Source organism: Palaemon carinicauda, chromosome 17 (assembly GCF_036898095.1).
Source record: "Palaemon carinicauda isolate YSFRI2023 chromosome 17, ASM3689809v2, whole genome shotgun sequence".
Lineage (NCBI taxonomy): Eukaryota > Metazoa > Arthropoda > Malacostraca > Decapoda > Palaemonidae > Palaemon > Palaemon carinicauda.
The window spans coordinates 107,161,704-107,184,088 of record NC_090741.1 but is presented as its reverse complement, the minus strand read 5'-3'; the positions used below and the strand labels follow the sequence as shown (position 1 = coordinate 107,184,088).

Here is a 22,385-nt window from a genome sequence, read left to right as displayed (position 1 = left end):
GATTTTCCTTACCCGTGTAATTGCAAGATCTGTTACAGAATAAACTTATGTGAATGCAGAAAGAACTCGGTACCAAGCTCAAGATTTTATGCTTGTGGAAATTCAAGCAATTGCAAAGATAATAATATATACAGTAAGGCTAGTTATGTATATTGTATCTACAAAGGTACTGGTGAATGAGGCAGTTAAATATCCCCTACCTCCTTAAATAAGTTTTGAAAAGTATTTACAGTTTACAATATGATTGATTGATTGGTTGTTTATTCTGTTTTTATTATTTCATCCTTGGTACATATAACTTAACATAGAATGTTCAGCAGACGATACATTAGTTAACTCAGGATTTAATGAAGTGAGTAAAGCTTTTGTTTTGGCCAATTCATCAATTTTATTATACTGTATACAGTATTACAGTATATCCTTATGTTAGCACAATTTTCCAATAAACTGCACAAAATTGTTTCTCTGTTGTAGAAAAGTGTTTTGAACAAATTCAGTCCCATGTAGTTTTCATCTAGAAGTATCCATTTTTGAGTTATAGACAGATTTACAATTGGATCTGGCAGCCATTTTGGAGGAAATCTCCCCATACTAGAAATGTATACCCAAGCTAACATCGTTAGAATAAATGTAACAATATTTGGACTTATCCCCTTTCCTTTCCCTTCCTTGGGGGTGTTGCAGTTGCACCATCGTTTGTTGGAATAGACTTTGATGCAGATAAGCTACCATACCAAGTAGCTATTCTATATAATTAAATTTCGAAGTATATTCCCCATCTGGCATATGAAGGGAAGAATGTATGAAAATGTAAACCCATCACTTATAATAGCAATGCATTTTACAGTATACTGCTGTATATATCCTGGTAAGGATGTAGGTTTCTCTGACCAATTGTTCCCTACGCTGAAACCAAGCCTACTACCTGAGAATCTTTATCTTAGATTGATAGAAGGCAGATTGCAGTCGACACTCTTACACCTCTTTAGGTTAGAGTGTTATGTCCTCCAAGGATTTTAAATGAACTACAGTGATACCTCTGGATACGAAAGTTTCTGCTTACGAAAAATTCAGGATACGAAAAGCGATACAAAGATTTTTATGCCCCAGTATACGAAAAAATTTTCAGGATACGAAAAGCTTACGAGATCCCAACTCGTCGCCGAGAGTACAGTACCTTTTTTTTCAGGGTATCAACCCTTAATTTAGGTGTACAGGTAACAATACACCTTCACTGATCCAAATGCTGTACATACAGTACCATAACTTTTATACAGTAGTAAAGAAAATGGACCGTTTTCTTAGGGCTTGGAGGGGATAACTAGGCTATAACTACATTATTGAATAATCTCATGGTGGTTTCTGGAATGGATTAGGCTGTTTTTAACGGTTGGGTTAATTATTGAATGATAAAAATGGCTGCATTGCATGTTTATTACTACAGTTTACCGTGTTTATGAAAGAAAAGGTGACTTTTTGTAAGGCTTGGAACGGATTAGGCTATTTACATGTAAAACGCGACTCAGGATATGAAAATATCAGGATACGAAACCGTATCCTGAACGGATTACTTTCGTATCCTGAGGCATCACTGTAATTTAGTTATAGGAACTAAATCCCTCCTTAGGATAAGTCTATTAAATGACAATGGTTTGTGTCTGTAGAACAAATCACAAATTTTTCAAGTACTATACATTAATTTTATTTTCCGAACTACAGTATACTGTACAAATTTTAGTCCTTCATGATACACTTCCCACCACCTCATGTACCCTGCAATTCCCAGGTGAAGGTTAAAGTGGCTACTCATTATGCTGGTTTGGGGTATGGAGGCTTCCCTGCCATCTTCCAGTACCTACCAAGACCTTGTTATAAATTTTATCAGCAAAGCTCCAGCTTCATTGAAATCATACTCCTATTAAATAACTGAGGTTTGTATAGTTAAGAAAAATACAAATTACTTATTTAAAAATTCTATTTTTATTATTGAAGTTTCATTTTTCTTAGAGTTAGCTACCCCTAAAAGCTTTCCATATGTAAAGGTTTTCTTATGTGTCAGTATAGTTTTATAATATATTCTTTACTTATGTTTTTACTGTGCTGCTTTCCCTGTTGTGAATCTTGGTCTTGAAGCACTCTTGAGGTTATAGTTTGGCTAGTAAAACCAATAATGATAATTTATGACAGTAGTAACCAAATTCCATTAGTACAATCAGTTCATGCTTCAATTTCAAAAGATACAATGGTATGTCTAAAATTATATAGTTTGATTATTACATATTTTTCTTACTACTGTAATTACAAAATAAAATTTCCTGGCAAACCTGTGTTCTACACACACCTTGAACTTTTAGTTGTTATCACATGGATTTTGTGAAAGTTGTAACTGTTGATAGTACATGAATTTGAGTTTTAGCTTTGACCTTCTCCACCATTTCTTTGTCCCTTTCACTTGTCTCTGTTTCACTTCCATATCCACTACTTTTCTGCCTAACTCTTGTTGTTCCCATGTTTTTGTCATATGTTCTAGTCCTATCAGTTATAGACATCGGTTTTTTCTAGTCTTGGGATATATCTTTTCAAACATTTTAAAGCCGTGCTAATTCTCCATGATTAGGGCTTTCCAATTTTTGAAGAAACTACAGTATGCCTTTATTGCTTCAATATGAATATAAACTGAATTATTTCCTTACAGGCAAAAAATTCTGGCAACAAAGAAACGATTAGACGAGGTGCCCTCATGAAGATGCTTCTGAACTGTGCACAGACCCTCCCATTGTGGATAGGTAATACAGGAGAAAAACCTCCTCCTTTGTGTGGCGCTGTTCCTCCTGAGCAGAATTATGTTGCAAAGGTAAGAGTTTTTCTGGCCCTTGCTGTATGTTAAACCTATGATAGTTCAGTGATGTAAAATTTTCAGCTAAACTTTGCATCATTTGACTTAATTCTTATTTTGTGCCTATGCTTATACAAACCTTTTGTCTTTTAGAATAGGGATGTTTTCAGTGGCACTGAAAGAGAGATAATGCTGTACCAAGAACTGACCGAACAAGGGAAAGTATCTCAGTATGGGGTACAGGAGTGTATTTTCCTGTCACTGGGACTTGATCTCATACAGGATTTAGCATGCACTCTGTCAGTCAGGTTGAAGGTGGTGCCCTTCTATTGCTCCTGGCCGCTCAAATGGAGAGATTTCAAGAAAATCATGGTTGAAAGGAACCAACGATTGATCTTCCCGCTTTTGCAAGCAATAAGATTTTATCTCTCGTGAGTGTGATGTGAATATGATCCTCAGCCTCCTTTGGATCGGTCTCTGCACGCTTGTTCACTTGTTGTTTTGATTATTCTCGTGAGCAGTGATCAGCCACCTAGGTCACTAGAGATGCTCCCAAGTGTTCTTGTAGTAGGGAGCGTGATCACCTTTTGCCTGTTTTTTCCATGCTTGGTCCGTTTCCAAGATATTCCATCGCATATGCTCGATTGGCGATAAGGTCCTTTACCTTCTCAGGGTTGGCATTATGTGATGAACATGCCACCCGATAATGTGTAAATGTGTTTGTTCCTTGTGTTCGGCGATGGAAGTCATAGGTAGGAAAAACATATTGAAACTGCTTTATTTTATTTATTTTGAATTTCCAAGGATATAGTAAGTAAAAAATTTTTTTATAAAATCATCTTTACGTCTATTAAGAATTATATTTGTTATTTATATGTGCACATATCTTCTAGAGTTAAGCTTGAAATCAGCTGATGACAAAAATCAACTGAGCTTCTTTACATACTATCAGATCGGCTCGCATAGAAAAAAGTTATATAGAATTATTGCATGAATAGACTATTTCTAATGATATGGCAACAATGAATTAGATAAAACATTTTTTTATCTTTATATAGATAAGTATACAGTAAATAAATTTAAATATCTCAGAACTAAGTACTTCTTATGGTGACCTATGCCAACTGAACACTACTCTGGTTATCTGAATTTGGTTTGTTATATCTGAAGTTGGTAATAACAGTTTCTGTTATTGTGAGGTTCTACTGTAGTTGAATAATTTTACTGGTCTATATTCAGTTTTTTTTAATAAGCGATTGGGTGCTTCATCCTGTTCACTTCTTGCAATAAGACTTCTATGTCATTATCAGTGGCATTGATCCTTAAGTCAAATTCCTTACTAAAATCAAGTAACAATAGTACAGGCTCGAGAATCATTTCGGCCTTTAATTTTTTTAGAGCTTCTATACACTCGTCAACTTATATGAAATAACAGTACAGTACATCTTTTTTAAAGAGATTAGTTATGGAAGCACTTGTTTTTGAAAAATAGGCCACAAATCTATGAAAATATGAAACCATTCTGAGAAATCTCATGTCCTGCTTTTTAGTTGCTGGGATTACAAAATCAATAATAGCGGCTGTGGTCCCATTTTTTTGTCAACTTTGTAAGACCCACTTTTTGGCTTAAGTAACTGATAGTGGGTTTCCAAAATTGAAATTTCTTTAAATTTAGAACAAGGTTTGCGTTTGTATGGGGTTACAGGGCTTTTGCCAAAATATTCTTTTGAAGTTCCGAGATTATCACAAGATCATCTGAATACAGGACACAGTTGTTGATGCCATTTAAAACTTAATCTATTTATCTTTGGAAATTACTGTCTATTCTTTAAACAAAAAGCTATAACTCTGGTTTAATAACTACTGAAGGGTGGAATTCAAATAATGTCCAAAGAGTACAGCGAGGCCATGGTGGTCCAACACTTTCAGACCCTACCTTCAGCTCCAAGTATGCGACAGATAAATCAAAAGACAACTGACAAGGCTAAGCTTTTGAGTTTTTCTATGAGACAGCAGAAATCAACACTGATCAAAGTTGCATCTGTAAGCATGTAGCCTCACCAAGCCAGAAAGAACAGCATCTGGACATGTCTGTCTTGTTCCTGCTGGGGCTAATGCCACTGGTGCATGTGGTGTCAGATCTTCAAGTATCATTATAGGGCCCTTATGTGACACCAGGCATCGTTGTGTCAATTTACATGGAAGATCATTATAGGGCCCTTATGTGACACCAGGCATCGTTGTGTCAATTTACATGGAAGGATAGGATCAAGAAGATCCAAACTGTTGTTTGATACCGAATGGTACTGTCTTCATCACAGTCTGTGAGATGACAAAGGCAATGGAGCCATTATCGATCAAAAGTTTTATATGATGAAGAATCTGAAACTCTGAATCTGATAAGAAACAATCTTGAAGGAAAGATTCCTATAATGCCTGCCTCAGGTTAGTAGATAGTGTGTGCACCAGTGCCTTGAGGACAATGGCCATCCCAGGACCAGGGAGGTGGACAAACACATTCCACTCTGCATGGTGTGAATACTCAGTGAAGGGACCGTTAACTGTAGCTGGTATGTCAGAAGTATCTGCTTTACAGGGATCACGGTGCAGTTGACTGACTCCTTGGAAAAAGGTCACTGGGGGAGCTTTGTTACTCCCTCCTTGGAGAGGAGGGGGGCTTTAAGGGCAGCATACTATATACCCTACCCTTACTTGATCTACAGTGCTGGGCATTGAATGTGCTTGGTACTGCTCTCCTGCAAATGGAGCTAGAGTAGTAGCTGTCACAACAGGCTCATACTCCACTTGAAGGCCCCTAATGGAAACTGTCAACAGGTGAGCTCTCTTACTCTCTCATGGAGAAGGAGAGTGTCTTTTCAAGGACAAGGATGCTCCTCCTATTTCTCAAGAGGAAAGGGGAAGGCATGTAAAGAATCATACCTTCGCCGGGCTTATGGGGTTGGTGTTAGGTCCCAGCTGAGGCCGCTCACTTGCATTGGATCAAGAGAAAACCACCATATCAGGCTAAGTAATCACTTGACCAACCACAAAGGTACTGATTGAGGGATAAGAACTGATATGTCTGAGGAAGATAGAAAGTGGCATCCTAAGTACCAATGCAATCCCTCTAATAAGACACGACAGGAATTATGAAGGTACCTGACCTACAGATAAATCTGAGATTTATCATTCTTTTTCGAAGGAGGAGAGTGTACACTAGAGTACCAAGGAACTTCTTGCAAGAGGCTTCCTGCACAACCACTTCAGATTCTTCTTCCTTTTGAGAAGTGTCTTAAGAAGAGAATAGGAAGAGGAAGGAGGCATTGGTTAAGGAGGAAGAAGTGGTGAACTAACATCTTCACTTGCCAACCATTCTCCCTTGCTAGCAAAATGGTTTAGTGGTTCGTACTGATCAGGGTCAGTTGCGCTACCTCCTTGAGTCTGGTGGTAGGCAGACAGGTACAAAGAAATATTACAAATTTTATAAGTAATTATTATTTTTTCCTAACTGAACAAACCTGAGTCCTTTGATAGGAGCATGACTTCAGTGAAGTTGAATGGATATCAAAATTTAACAAGTTAATTATAACTAGTGGTGGGTGGAGGGTAAGTCCCATCCACCCTTCAGTCAGCAAGAATAGGACTTTTGAACATTTAGGCCTTTAGCAATAGCTGGACATGAAGGATGTACCCAGTCAGTGTCCCTTCTAGCTCTGTGAGTTTTCTAATGATGGATACACCTTAGTTGTATTCTGAGCCAAAGATTGTGTATGAGTTTCAGACCATCTCCACCTTGATACTTTTAGGATGTTATCCACAGATCCCTGGATCTCCATCCTTAAGTCCTGTGGTGGCTGTCAGTAGTAATGTAACTTCCAGATTCCACATTAGACAAGTATGCATCTCATCTAAGGTAACACTTTCAGCATAAGTCTCGAGAAAAGTGGACGGGTTGTCCTCTCTACTTTTTCTTGTTTTCCCCTTGAGGAGATGAAGCAGCTGCAGCTGATGCATGCTAATCGGATGACTGATGCTGGTCAGTCATGCAACGGAGAGTCTTTCTAGTAGATTTTGTTCTGCTTTGAGTCAAGTCCTCCATCCGCCTTTCATGAGGGAAGGATGGGCTGGTGTCTTCCATTCGTATCAGTCTTGATGTCTTGTCCTACTCTTCTGACGTTATCTCTCATATAGAGAGGTAGGTGTTCCGTGACCTAGTTCAAGCTTCCCTTTTAAGCCAGTACTGGCTGAGGTCTTAATAACATATCTATGGTAAACTACTAGGAGGGTGTTGAAGTCATCTTCTTCGCTCCCATACAGGACCAAGAAGGATGACATGTCCAGGGAAGAAAAGAGCCTTCCAGTCTAGTTCTAGGGGATTACCTCCCACCTAAGAATGAATCTCCCATTTAAGAAATGATTGTTTAAATACGTGTAGAAATAAAACAAAAATTTTTAAAGTAATTTGTATATTTCCTAATAATATAAACCTGAGTCCTTTAAGTTACACTTCTCACCTCAACCACTCAGGTAAGTCCTTGAGTCAAAGGTCAAAAGTGATATACTGCCAGATATATGTCTCTCTCTCCCCACCTACCTCCCGCTGACTACCCCACCAACCTTTCACTGACTACCAACCTTGTTAAAGATTCCTTGGCTGTTTCAGATTGCGCTGAAGACATACATACTCCTACTATATTTAAAGGAATCGATGTCTTAAAGTTAGAAAAATATAAATTACTAGTTAGAAAATTAACTGTCTAAACTGTATAAACGCGAGTCTTAATTTACACTTCCCGCCTTAGTCCTTAAACCAAAAGTCAAAAGTGATGTGATACAGGCAGTTGGCTCCCCCCTTTTATCTCTTACTAACTACCGCATCTATAAAGTCTGTCTTTAAATGGTTGTTCCTGCTCATACTGAAGACATACTGCACCCCTACTTAAAGGATTCAGGTTTGTATAGTAAGGAAAAATAAAAATTACCTGGTACTTAAAAAAATCTGGGATGCTTTTACTTTTCTTCAAAACATGTACTGTTCTCTACTGTCTGATTATTGGGTAAGTAGTGAAATAATCAGTTTCATTATGATGATGGTTATATTGTATCAGATTAACTGAGAAAAATTTTGCTGCCTTTACCAGCAGTGAATCAATTTCATCAATAACTGTAATAATGTGACTCTGTTATTCTTAGCAAATAAATTATGGAGAAGTACTTGTAAATCACCACCCATCATCTTCAATTCTTGTAGAAAATGTGAAATAATGGAAAGATGCTTAGAAGTTACTGACTTCAACTACCAAACAGGGCGAGTGATTCAACTTTTAAGAGACAGATTATAAGAACCTCTGTAGATACTGTACAGATTTGAAAAAATACACGATGCTCTTGATCTAGTCATTCAATGAAGATGTCGACTTGTAAGTTAACCACATACCAAAACCAAGTGACCAAACGGATAGAGACAGAGCAGAAGAGGCGACCTATTCACTAATGCACTTAACATGTCAGCCCACTAGTGGTAATAGTACTACTGGTAGTGGTAGTGGTCTGAAGAAAACGTTCGTGAACACTGACGAGAACCAGTGAGTCAATGCCGAAGATTGTGCATCTGCATGTGTGGGGCCCTTCAAACATTGGCCTGACATCTTAGTCGTGTCAAGAACCTAAGCTCAAAAGAAGATGGAAGCATCGCGAACCTAATACCACTACAGTATACTTGTGTGAAACAACAAGTTCCAATTGGTGAGAGAGGTATTAAACACCAAGGACAACTGCTTTCCCTCCCATCATTGGTGAGTGCATGGTTAGGCTCCAAGAAGGGAGTTCTGTGTGCTGCCGCCATCGGCGCATCGAAGTAGCGCACAACTGTGTGCTATCGGGGACGAAAGCGCTAGCGTTGATGAAGTAGTGACAGCCCCTGTTCTGGAAAAAGTCTAGATGGGGAGACTCGCTAGGAGATTCGAAAGTGATCGTAGAAGCCCTAGTGCTTGAGTGCTCTATGTAAGATTAAAAGACAAAAAGGAGACTTGCTGAAAAGACCAGTGTGCTTGCTAGCAGTGAGGAACACAGCCAGTAGTGTTCTGCAATCCTCGCCAGAGAAGTTATTCTACCTGCAAATGGGAAGAGCTGATCATCAAAGACGGAGGTCAACTTTACCTCGGAAGGTAAAGTCGCGAGCTAGGCAGTGCTATGAGACTGAAAGGTATCGCTATCTTGAAGTTGACACAGGCTGCATTGTAAAGTTACGTGGGAAACTCGGACGTGAGGTGGAGACTGGACACGAGCAGGAAACTGGTCATGATCTGGTTTGTGTTGACTCGTTGTAGGTCATGAAGTGCTGAAGAGAACTGAAGAGAACAGAAGGACGATTATGAGTAGAGGAAAAGGTTAGACGCTGAAAAAGGTTGCTGGAACATCAGGAACCTGAAAGCAATCTGATGGGCGATTGCGAGCTGACAGGAAATTGCGAGCTGAGGACAATCGTGAGCAGACGAGCGGTCGAGGACTAAGAAATGGTAGCGGGTGGACAAGGGATCGAGGGCGACTGCGAGCTGATGGGCGATCACGAGTTGATGGGTGACTGTGGGTGATCGCGAGCTGACGGTCAATCGAGGGCGATCACAAGCTGATGGGCGATTGCATAGCTACAGCGGGACTGTGCGAGGCGAGGAGGCAGGGCGAGACTAGTCTACAAGACGAGACAAGTCAACTTGGTGTGACGAGTCTGCTGGGCAAGACGAGTCTTCTTGGTGAGAAGAGTCTTTTGGAAGAAGGCATGGACAAGTCCATAACCCCTTCTAAATCCCATGTGGTGAAGATTACTCCGGGGAGGCCAAACCCAAGTACGCGAAAGACCGTCGTCAGTGATGATCAGGAACTGCCGCAGGCGATAAAGGCGGTGACGGGGCAGGAACAGCAACTTACACAAGAACAGGAACATGCTTCGGACTCCCTCTGCCGGATGCCATAGTAGAATGAGGGCGTGCGTCATTGTCAGCTCTGAAGAAAACAACTCAGGAGAAAACCTAATCCGTGAATAGAAAAGGTGTCCCCAGAGAGGTGCAGGAACATGCTTCCGACTTCCCACTCCTACGCCTGCAACATTAGCCAAACGATGGAGTGCGAAGTTGTTAGCGCTGAAGAGTAAGACATCTAATTCAAAACAATGAAGGAGTCGACACAGAGAACGACTCCCCTGCGGCAGAGGACCGGGTCACTGCACTCGTAGAACTGGGGGAGGCCTCCAGCCTAAGTGTTGTCCGTTGTCAAAAGGGAAGAGATCGTAAGAAAAGAGTTCTCCACCCTCGAGGAACACAGACACTATGCCGTCTCTGAACAGCAACACTCAAAAGGGAAGAGATTGAAAGAAAAGGGTTCTCCGCCCATGAGGAACACCGATACTACGCCGTCTCCGAACAGCAACATTCACACCTTTGAAAAATAAAGCAACACAAAACAAACACTACAAGTACAAATTAGTCAAAGGTCAGGTAAAAGGTTGGGTGGTGGAGAGAGACGAACGTCTTCTTTCCACTGAGCCAAAAGTAAAAGTGACGATAGAACACAGGTGTGTTTGTGAGTGGGGTAGCCGGCTACACCCTCCCTCTGCTAACTAGCAGTGTAGTAGTTACACCTTGCTGAACGTCTTATGGCTAGTTTCATCTTTGCCGAAAGTTTAATCTCTAATAAAGAGCAAAAGGGTTTGTATTATTGTCAGAACAAACGTTTATTCCTCTTGCTAATCATTATTGTTGAGCTATGACTCACCTTATGGTCTCAGGCAATGAATTTAGGACCAGCGAGGAGTTGGGCTAATGTGCAACAGCCTCCTTCCATTTTCATCTCCATTGCTTAAAACTTATTCTTCATATGGTAAATATCAAGAACCATATAATTCATAACAGTAAATGTCATGCTCTCACAACAATCCAAATTTTTACCATAGAACTCTTGGTGAGCAGTATCCAGGATATCAAAGGTCTTGGCAAATCCTAGGGAAATAAGAAATTGTGAATTCTTATGATCACTCTACAACTATTATTATTATTATTATTATTAAGGAACTGGAGAATTACGACAACGCCAAACATTCTTAAATTTATTTCCATCACCAACAAATAAACAACGTTTCAAACATCTCTGTGTTCATAATCATGTTCCTGGGTAAAAGAAAGTAAAATAATAAAGAGCAAGCTGTACATAAATATTGTAAACAAATAACTTGACGTTACGTTTCTGGAAAGATGTCAGCTCTATAACGTCATCCCGAAATTTGCGAGATTTAAACTACATAGAAGATAATTACAACGGAAGGACTTCTACAGAAAATGGCAAAAAACTTTAATATTAAAGGAGCTCGACCAGAAGAGGAAAATAGTTGAAAGACACAAATTAAATTTAATGAGATGTTATGAAACTGTAAAAAATGTGTTATCTTTTATTGATTTCAATCATATATTACATTATATTCATAAAAATGTAGATAGATTTAAGTACCAAATATCTGTTAATCATGCACGAAAATTGTATAATTTAGGGGTATTTTACAAACCACCTTGTTTAGACTCTCATTGTGTAATTACAAACCTGTCAAACAGATCCTTTTCCAATAAGGAGAAATGGTTGTTATCCTTTGGACTGGAACATTGTCTATCTCCAAAGGTATCAAAATTCAAATTTTCTTTCTCTTTAGAATCCATGTATTGTAAACTTATGAATTATCCAATTGTTGACAAATTTCATCCTGGTGACCTTATAACAGACTTAAAAACAATAATGTCTAACACCCTTAAATTTTTCAAACAATCTGAGAAGGTAAGCTTTGATATAATAACGAGTCGGATTTCAAAATTTTGAAAAACTTGAAAAAGGATAAAAACGTAATAATATGTAAACCGGACAAAGGAAGAGGCGTGGTCATTATGAACAAACAAGACTATCTTACGAAAATGGACTCCATTCTCAGTGACCCTTTCACATTTGAAAACTTAACACATCAAGACTCTTTTAAAAATACCCTTTTGTTAGAAGACCGATTAAATAGATTTTTAAAGAAATTATCAAACCAGAAAAACATTAATGAAATAGAATACAAAACATTATATAGCAGCGGATCTAATCCAGGAATTATGTATGGCCTTCCAAAAATACATAAGGCAAATATACCACTAAGGCCAGTATTGTCATCTTTTAAAACTCACAATTATGAATTAGCAAAATTCATAATTCCCGGAATAAACAAATATGCTAAAAATGAATACTGTACTCCCTGGAAAACACCTATGAATTTTTTAATGACATTAAAGATACCCCAATAAGTGAAGAAAACTATATTGTAAGTCTAGATATAACGTCCCTATATACAAATGTACTGGTTCAGGAAACTATTAATAGAATTACAAATCTCATATATGACAATAACGACAATTTCAGAGGTTTGAATGAAAATTATTTCAGAAAGCTTTTAGATTTAACCGTTAATAACACCTAATTTGTATTTAATGGAAATTACTACAAACGAAAAGAGGGTTTAGCAATGGGTTCACCTTTATCTGCCACTCTAGCAAATATTTTTCTATGTTATCATGAAGAAAAATGGTTAAATAATTGTCCATCAGATTTTAAACCAACTTACTACAGGAGATACGTAGATGATACATTTATAATACTAAAAAAGAAGGAAGATGCGGAAAAATTTTTGAATTACAATACATGAATTCACAACATCCAAAAATAAAATTTACGATAGAAAAAGAACAGGATAATCAAATCCCCTTTTTAGATATTTTAATAAAAAAAAAAAAAATAACGGTATAGACACCAATATTTACAGAAAACCTTCTCACTCGGGACTCGGAGTTAATGTTTTGAGTAGATGCTATGCTAATTTAAAGTTAAACACATTTAGCACAATGTTTTACCGAGCGTTTAGACTAACGTCATCTTTTGAAAATTTTCATAAAGAAATATGTTTCCTGGAGAAATTCTTTTCCAACAATGGTTTCCCATCCAAAATATTCTATTACAAACTCAGAACTTTCCTTAACAGTATATTTTGTCCTAAACCAAAGAAATTTGGTCCAAAAAAAGTTGAACTCTTCATCAAAATACTATATTTTAATGATGAAACAAACAAATATATTAAAATCAGAATATATGAAATCCTGAATAAATACCTACCACAAATTAAACCGAATTTAATATTCTATAATTACTCCAAAATAAAAAGTTTTGTTAATCATAAAGAAAAGCTGCAAAAGACCTTTGAATCAATGGTGGTTTACCTATTTAACTGTCCAAATTGCCAATTAGCTTATATTGGCTCCACGAAAAAATGCATTTTTTCTCGCTACCAAGATCACAAGGGAATTAGCAGCCGAACTGGCAGAGCCTTGTCCAAACCTTTACAGTCCAGCATACGAGACCATTGCGAAATGGATTGTAAGTGTTCATTCTCTTTGGACAACTTTTCAATAATATACAGAGGTTCATATGAAAATGAAATAAGAATAGCAGAGTCAATTTTTATAAAATCTAAAAAGCCACAACTTAATCAAGAAACGTCTAGTTTTCCTTTGAAGATTGCCTAATTATGCCTTTTCCCATTCTAACTTAGAAGTTATTTGTTTACAATATTTATTTACAGCTTGCTCTTTATTGTTTACTTTCTTTTACCCAGGAACATGATTATGAACACAGATGTTTGAAACGTTGTTTATTTGTTGGTAATGGAAATAAATTTAAGAATGTTTGGCGTTGTCGTAATTCTCCAGTTCCTTATTAAACTGAGGTTCCCTTCCACCCGCTCAGTATCGGATATTATTATTATTATTATTATTATTATTATTATTATTAATATTATTACTAGCTAAGCTACAATCCTAGTTGAAAAAGCAGGATAGTATAAGTTCAAGGTCTCCCCAACAGGGAAATGTATAGATGGGAATAAAGTTCTGAAGATCTGTACATCACCTCACACCCAAGTAAAGACTACTGTACAAATAAGTACATTAAGAAGTTTTTGTATGGTGTGGACACAAGATTGAGAACAAATTTCAGTAATTTTTATTTTTCCTTCACTCATGTCACGTCCAACCATGAGGACTCCTTCAGTCCCTCTAGCGAATCCCCTTCATTGGATCGCACAAGGCTCCGCGCCAAACTTCCGTGGAAGTATTGGGGATTGACTTACACGAATTTCCGGCTCGTGAACAGGTTATCTAGGTTGAATGAAAAGCTGTTTCTCCTGCAAGGGCTTACGCAAACACGAGTCGCTTGCATGCTCTCCAAAAGACCGAGGTCACCTACAGGGGCAGAGAACCCGCAGCTCACCTATTAAGAAGCATGCTCATCTTCTCTCCCCATCCATTGGTCACACTCGGTTGACATACGAGTTTCTGCTGAAGGGCCAACACCAACCATATTGTGAAGACTGTTTAGTACCTCTAACAGTTTGGCAATTGTTGACTGAATGCTCTAATTATAATAACTTAAGGAATAGATATTTCTTTGAGGCTCGAGCTGAGGGTGGCAGGTTCATCCTTGCCAAGATTCTTGGACATGATGTATCCTGCAATGCAAATGGCATTTTTAGATTTATTTCAGAAGCAGGTCTTTTGAAAACTATTTAACTTGTATAATGACATTCAACTTTGAAGGATTTAATTGGATATTCTTCTAATTTTTATATAAAATAAATGATATCGGTGTCAATGACCCTAGATGTCAGGATGCCTGAAAACTTTAAATCAATCAATCAATCTCTCCCCATCCACCTATGCAAATCCAAACATCCTTACAGACATTCGGATTCAGGCGTTGTATCATCTTTGCATAACTATATGTTTCATCAAAGGATCTCCAAGCTTCTACAGTCAGTTTCTTCCCGTAGAAGTCTCTAGTTTTTGACATCTCCTCCCGGAACAAGTTTGTTCAGCAAACTCCATTCGGCAAGGAGACGGCAGATTCGGTCAAACAAGCACCAAGACCACGAGTCTTTGGTTGCATACTGAACTCATATGACACATTTTCCCGGATACCAGTACATCCATCATCAAGGAAGTATCTAAGGGTCATACAGGCATACCAGTGCTTCGAGTTTTTCGACGGCACCTCGGGTTTTCATAAGAGTTTTTGCCTTGGTGTCAACTTGAGCCTACAGGATCAGCATCGTTCCTAGACTCCTAAGATGACTAGCAGATTCTAAGAGACACGGTGGCTTCCCTTCATCATCACTGAGGGAACTCCTAGAGGTTGCCTCGACTTGAGTATTGAGGAAATCTCAAGAAGTAATCCCTACTTCCTTATTAAAGATGGGTATACCTAGGCATGATCATTGTCACCAGCCTGCAGAAAGTCTTCCCTCAGACGACAGGATCCAGAGGTGTAAGAAAGTGGCAAGTCTCTTCCTTTAACGAGATGTGACAAGCCAGCAGTGGTTACATCTCATATGTCACCATTTGACTCTGGTTCGTCTAGGCCGCTACGGACTTCTATGAACCCAATCTCTTCAGTCGCAGCCTGATTCTAGGTGGTTTAGCACAAGAAATCTCCAGATACTCTGGTCCTTATGGGACCCAAGCTGTAGACGAACCTGAGATGTTAGGTGATAGACGAGATTCTGCCCCGAGGAGTCGATCTCCTCGCTCTTTCCCAGGATTTGATGCTCCTTTCATATACATCAAAAGAAAGTGGTGGTGGCTCCCATGTTGCACCATACGGCCTCTGGGCTCTGGTCAGAGTCTGAATGGTACCATCACATAAATCTCTTGAAATAAGGGCAGCCCTCCTAGCCTTACAGCAATTCAATTAGTTCCTGATGGGTCACTCAGTGGTATTGTAGAACGACAACACCACAGTAGTGGCTCACGAGGAACAAACAAGGCGGTACCTTTTTCACAGCACCTTTGCCATCTAGCATGGAAATACGAAGGTGGGCAAAAGACAACTCGGTATCCCTGTCACCTAGCTGCATTCCAGACAAAAGGAATGTGCTCGCTGACATCTGAGCAGAACTACTCAGATAGTGGCTTCAGAGTGATCTTTAAAGCATCCAGTAGCCAACAAAGTCCTGACTTTGTGGGGCTCCCCGACTTTGGATCTGTTCGCGACATTTTTGAACTACGAGCTCTCGCTCTACTGTTCACCAGTCCCAGCCCCTATGCTAGGATGCATTTCAACAACGGTGGGAGAACATGACGTTTACGCTTCTTCCGCCCATTTTGCTAGGTAAGAAGATTGCTCAACAAGGCAAGATTATCCGCAATCTAGCAGTGAACCTCTTACCTCCGCTTGGCATCATGCAGGATGGTTTCTGGACTTTTGTCAGCTGCTGACAGAAGTCCCTAAACAACTCCCTCCGCGACACTATCTACTCAGACAACCACAAGTGAACATCTTCCACGGAGCTGTAGGATCCCTACGTCTACACGCCTGGAGACTTTCCTTCATCTCCTTACACAGAGAAGCTCTTCAAAGCAGGTTGTGAAGAGGATGTTCCGAATATTTCTGGGATTCTCTGGCTGCTGGTTACCAGGCAAGTGGATTACCTTTTGGGGTTGATGTTGTGGATGGGATATCTCCCCCCTTATTGCCACTTCTAGCAATTGTGGAGTTTTGTTTTGGATACTATCAGGGGGAAAACTCTTGGTTTCAGCGGTGGAAAGCTACCGCTAGGCCTTGAGCCTCGCTTTAGGCTGAAAGGAGTTAACTTTTTCTCTGTCTATATTGTCTCTCCTCATACAGATTTTTGAGCCCACCTGCCCTCAGTTGGAAGTTAGACCTCCTATGGAGCGTAATTTGCTTCCTTCAGTCCCTGAAGGGTGCCCACTCCCTACTACAACCCAGGAGACCAAGCATCAGATCTTAACCTGACCTTGAGGACAGGTATCCAGCTCATGTTGGCTTTGGCCAAGAGAGATAGTGTGAATTCCATGGTCTTCCTACAATGCCTCTCATTCAGGGCAATGGAGAAGATAATACTTGACTTTGTTCCTGGCAGCATCAGATCCCAGATTCGAACCCTTTCGGATTGGAAGTCTTCGTAGCATGACCAGTGATCCAGATCAACAGCTACTTTGCTAGGCAGGAGCTTAAGGCGCTACCTCAAGAGAAGTACTGGAGCTGGCCCCCGAGTGTCAGCACTCTTTGTCAGCTCGGGGAAGGTCAAGAGAATGATCACCAAGAACACGTTCTCAGCTTTTATTCGCAAGGTCATAGAGCGGGCATTGAATCCTGATCATTCTCCTCAACAGAGGAGACCTAGAGTTCATAATGTTAGGGACAGAGTACGTCCCTAGCGTTCAAGGAGAACTACTCTGTGACGCAGGTCCTATAAACTGGCATGTGGAAGCGTCAGACGACCTTCACTGCCCACTTCCTGCAAGACATGACGCACAGGAATATGGAGACGTTCTCCATTGGTCTTGTGGTGCTTACACAATAAATAATTTAAACACCTCACACTCCTTAATGGACAGGTAGCAGATAGTGGAGAGCAAAGTTTAACCGGGGTTAAGTATGGGATGATTGATAAAGAATGATGGGCTCTTTCTTTCATGTTCCCCCCTTTTCGGGAACAGCACCTATGGTACTCTGCAAAGCTGTCCTCGGCTGTCTGCAAGTAAAACCATTTCCCTTGTGTAACCTGGTATAGAGATATATACTTATGTCCCCATACCCCCTGGCAAGGTGGGATTGGGTAACGTCTATGCCTGATTCAAATATTCCTAAGTTTCTGAGAATTCTTACCGAGACTACCCACTTTGCTAGTATCACTCAATCACACAAATTGCTTAGGCTGCTAACCATGCTTTGCACAGAATTTATCAAGATGTCAAAGTCTTTTCCTGTTACGTGCGGAGCTCGTACGGTAAAACCCTGGGTCAAAGCTAGCCATTTCCACCAGCTCTATACAAATTGGCCTGCTATCACCTATCGCCCTAAAAGTCCTGCTGTGTTTGAGCAGGGTAGCCGGCTACCTCCTAACTTGCTGTGGGGTAGTTACTCCTTGCCAAAAGTATAATCCCTTTTAAAGAGCTCAAAGTTTGTATCGTTAGGAAAAATACAAATTCTGCCTTATCCTGGAAAAAAATTGCTGCTGACTTGCTAGTAAACTCATGTCCAAACCCCATGACCACTGACTTTGGTAAGAGCATAGTCTTCCAGTGATGATTAATCTTCAATTCAGAAAGTGTTTTTTTAAGGTTATGAGTATCATCCTCAATAATAGAAATTCTAATTCATTTCAGTATGCATGAAGAATATTTTATTACTTTTCAACTGGTTTGTATTCTGTGCATTGGCTTTTTAGCAATTTCATAATTTTCAAATACAACTTTAATTTCAGGTGAATGATATGGTAGCTTGCCTAGTTAGAGGTAGTGAAGGGGAAGACAACTGGATTCTGGCTGAGGTTGTAAATTACAACACTGCCACTAACAAGTATGAAGTGGACGACATTGATGAGGAGCAGAAGGAACGACATACACTAAGCCGTAGAAGAGTTTACCCACTGCCTTTAATGAGAGCCAATCCAGAGGTGAATCCTGAAGCATTGTATCCTAAGGGTTCTATAGGTATGTATGTATTATGGTCCTAAGTATTAATTATTAAATTTAATATGTTTACAATGTTTTGATACTTTGTTGTCATAATAGTGTACGTGAATTCCATTGATTGCTATGTATGCACAGTGATTGATACTACGTGATCAAATAGTGAGTACTAATTTTCCTTGATAGTTTTGCACTAAAAGATTATTTACAATCTGAAACAACTTTAGTCCCACCAATCTAAAACTAAAGGTCGTGTGGAGTCAGAGTGGGGATATCCCATTGCATGATGTTGCCATGTTTCAACCATGGTACTTGACTGTTGATCCACTGAGGCGCCAAATTTGTGTGTTGTCAGCCATAAAATATGTCTGTGTGAACACCACATATTGTTATAAAGTCCATGATTTGAGTGAGATATAGATTTACAGCTTGGAGGACATTGACAATAATTTTCATTGCTCTCTCTCTCTCTCTCTCTCTCTCTCTCTCTCTCTCTCTCTCTCTCTCTCTCTCTCTCTCTCTGTATACAGTAATACTTTGAGATACAAGCGTCCCAACATACGAGAAAATTGAGATACGAGGAGAGTTCCGAGCAAATTTTTGTCCGGAGATACGAGGTACGTAGTTCCCTTTGCGGCTGCCAGGTGGACGCGTGTGCGAGAGGCGGCTCACCAGGACAGCATCGCTCGGTCTTTCCCATCGGGTCTCCGTTACGTAAAGTTATCTCCGAACATCGGCGGTAGTGTTTTGTTTTTTTACGTGTTTTTTGCGTTAATCAGTGTATAATTAATTAAATAAGAAGTTGGTGCAAACAAAGGTGGTGAAAAGAAAAAGCGTATGATAATAATGAAGATGAAGCAGGAAATAATTGAAAAGCATGAGAGTGTTGTAAGGGTGACTTAGCTGGCGCGCCAATATGAGAGGAGTACATAGACTATATGTAACATCCTCAAGCAGAAGGATGCTATAAAGAGCACCAAGCCTTCCAAAGGAGTAACCATCCTCTCCAAGCTGCGTAGTGATATTCACGACGAGATGGAGAGGCTTCTTTTGATCTGGATAAAGGAGAAACAGTTGGCGGGAGATAGCGTGACCGAAACGATCATATGTGAGAAGGCCAACAGAATCTTTGATGCTTGAAAGGGAAGCAAGCAGCCGAGAAAGGGGAGACTTCGACTCCAGCGGAAACCTTCAAAGCCAGTCGTGGCTGGCTGGATAATTTAAAAAAACGGACTGGGATACACTTGGTTGTGAGGCATGGGGAAGCAGTAAGTTCCGACTCGAAAGCCGCGGCGGACTTCGTCACAACCTTTGCCTCGGTTATCGCCTGACATGGCTTCATCCCCCAACAAGTCTTCAACTGCGATGAAACTGACCTTTTTTTGGAAGAACATGCCCAGGAGGACTTTCATCACGGCAGAGGAGAAGAAACTACCGGGCCATAAACCCATTAAGGACCGATTAACTCTAGCCTCGTGTGCCAATGCCAGCGGTGACTGTAAGGTCAAGTCACTGCTGGTGTACCACTCATCTTGAAAGAAAAACTGCAAGTGATGTGGCATGCTAATGCTAAGGCTTGGGTTACCCGGTATTTCTTCACGGAATGGGTTAATCTTTGCTTTGGTCCGGCAGTCAAAAAATATTTGGCGGAGAAAAACTTGCCATTGAAATGTCTCCTGGTAGTCGACAATGCCCCTGGTCACCCTCCTGGCCTCGAAGAGGACATTCTTGATGACTTCAGGTTCATCAAGGTCCTTTATCTCCCGCCCAACACCACGTCACTCCTCCAGCCCATGGAGCAACAAGTTATTTCTAACTTCAAAAAACTGTACATGAAGCATTTATTCAAGAAATGCTTCGATGTCACAGACAACTCCAATCTCACCCTTCGTGAATTTTGGAAGGAACATTTCAATATCGTCCATTGCTTAAAGATTATTGACGATGCTTGGCAGGGTGTCACACGAAGAACTCTTCATTTAGCATGGATGAAATTGTGGCCAGCTTCCGTTGCTAAGAGGGACTTTGAAGGGTTCGATATGACAGACCCTGATGACCCCGAACCTGTTGTGATGGATGAAATCATGTCTCTTGGAAAGTTCGTGGGGCTGGAGGTAGATGAGGCAGACGTGAACGACCTTGTCGAGGAGCATCAAGAAGAGCTCACGACACGACTCGACAGAGCTCCAGGAGATGCAACATTCGGAAGTGTTGCAGAAGCTCAGTAGCAAGGAGGAGGTGGAAGACGAGGGCCGCCTTTCTATGGCAGAAATCAAAGACATGTTAGCGAAGTGGCAGGAGTTTTCTAATTTTATGGAAAAGAGGCACCCGGACAAGTTGGCAAGTGGTCGTGCGTTAGCCAATTGTGTAGACATTTGCATGTGTCATTTTTGCAACATTTTGAAGGGGGAGACAAAAGCAAACATCCTAGATAGGTTCCTTTTAAAAAGGCCGTCAAAAAGTGCTGGTGAAAACGAGGCAAAAAGAGCCAAGCCAGAAGAAGAAGAAAAGTAAAAAAATTAAAATGAAAAGAAAATGTAGAATTAAGTTTAGTATAACTTAAAATTAACATTTCATTTTTAATTGTGTGTACAGTAAGCTAATTTCATTTAAGTTAAATTTAAAGTTGCTAATTTCATTTAAGTTGAATTTAAAGTTAAGGTTGTTACGTAGTGTTACAAAAGTGTTGTGTACCGAACGTGTTGCCGTCAAGTCTCTCTCCTCCCCGTCCTCTCTACCTCCTCCTCCTCCGCACACACTGCCATTAGCCGCTACCGTCTTTCTCGAAGGTAAGAACTCCATAGTAATGTTACATTTCATTGAGCATCATAATTAGTTCATAGCTATTTGTTATTTTGTTAGCATAGGATGTTGATTACAACAATTAAAAACATGTTTTTCCATTGTAATATACTGTTTTTAGGGTTTTTTTCAGACGGTGGGAACGGATTAATTTTTTGTTATAGTTATTTTATATGGGAAAAATTCATCTGAGATACGAGCAAATTGATATACGAGCTCGGTCCCTGAACAGATTAAACTTGTATCTCAAGGTATTACTGTACGAGGGGCAATATTATATCATCAATTGTAGAAAATGAGGATATCGGACTCCATAATACAGGAGAGCCCACACACTTTCATGTTTAGACAGGTACCTTGTAATGTATTGACCTATCAATCGCAAGCTCTAATTACCTCCTTGATTTTGATTGGAGGACATTAAATGATTGGCATACTAGTGATCATGCACCAATCATTATAAACAACAACAATGGTCCACCTTTACAGAGATCGTCACGATGGAATCTTGACAAGGCGGACTGGGATAGATTTCGTGAGCTAAGCGAAATTGAAGGGAATGCAGAACAGTTTGAAAGTGTTGATGATGCCATAGACTTACTGTATGGAACTCTTCATACAGCAGGAGTCAATTCAATTCCCAAAATAACAGGGTTATTCAAACGACCAGTCCCTGGGTGGTCTTCAGAACTAACTACCCTGCACAAAGCCAAAAAGAGGTCTTTAACTCTATTCCGCAGATGCTGTACTTTCGTGCCATGAAAGAAACTAGGCGCCAGTCTTGGGTGTCTTTTGTGTCCTCCATTAACAGTAGAATGCCACCATCTTTTGTGTGTAGGAAGATAAAGAAGATAGCAGGGCAAATTCATCCCCAACCCACTACCAGTGTTGAAAGGGAATGATCAGTATGTGATTGGAGCAACTGAGGTCAGCAATGCCCTGGCTGATCATTTCTCAAATGTATCATGCAAGTGTGAAGTAACTCCTGGTCACCAGTATAGGAGCAATGAAGAAAAGAAAATTTAAAATTTTGCAACAGAAAGGAAAGAGTCATATAATTATCCTTTGTTCCGTAACCGAAATACAAACCACGCTATTTACAGAGGGTTTACCTTTTAGCGCAGCTGAAATGACGACCCAATAGTTTTAACGAGGGTTAATTACCCCCGCGCTAGTTAGCGGGGGGTGGG

General features: G+C 39.9%; 1 protein-coding gene across 4 annotated transcripts in view; it reads left to right on the top strand.

Moving 5' to 3' along the window:
* Sgf29 (SAGA-associated factor 29) overlaps nt 1–22,385 on the top strand; it is a 185,254-nt gene that overhangs the window by 35,426 nt on the left and 127,443 nt on the right. For all 4 annotated transcript variants that reach the window (XR_011047042.1, XM_068391278.1, XM_068391276.1 and 1 more), the window contains exons 6-7: nt 2,696–2,854; nt 18,186–18,414. Coding sequence is in view for 3 of the 4 variants with exons in the window: in XM_068391278.1 (XP_068247379.1) it covers nt 2,696–2,854; nt 18,186–18,414 (388 nt within the window). In the remaining variant the exon portion in view is untranslated. The remainder of the gene's footprint in view (nt 1–2,695; nt 2,855–18,185; nt 18,415–22,385) is intronic.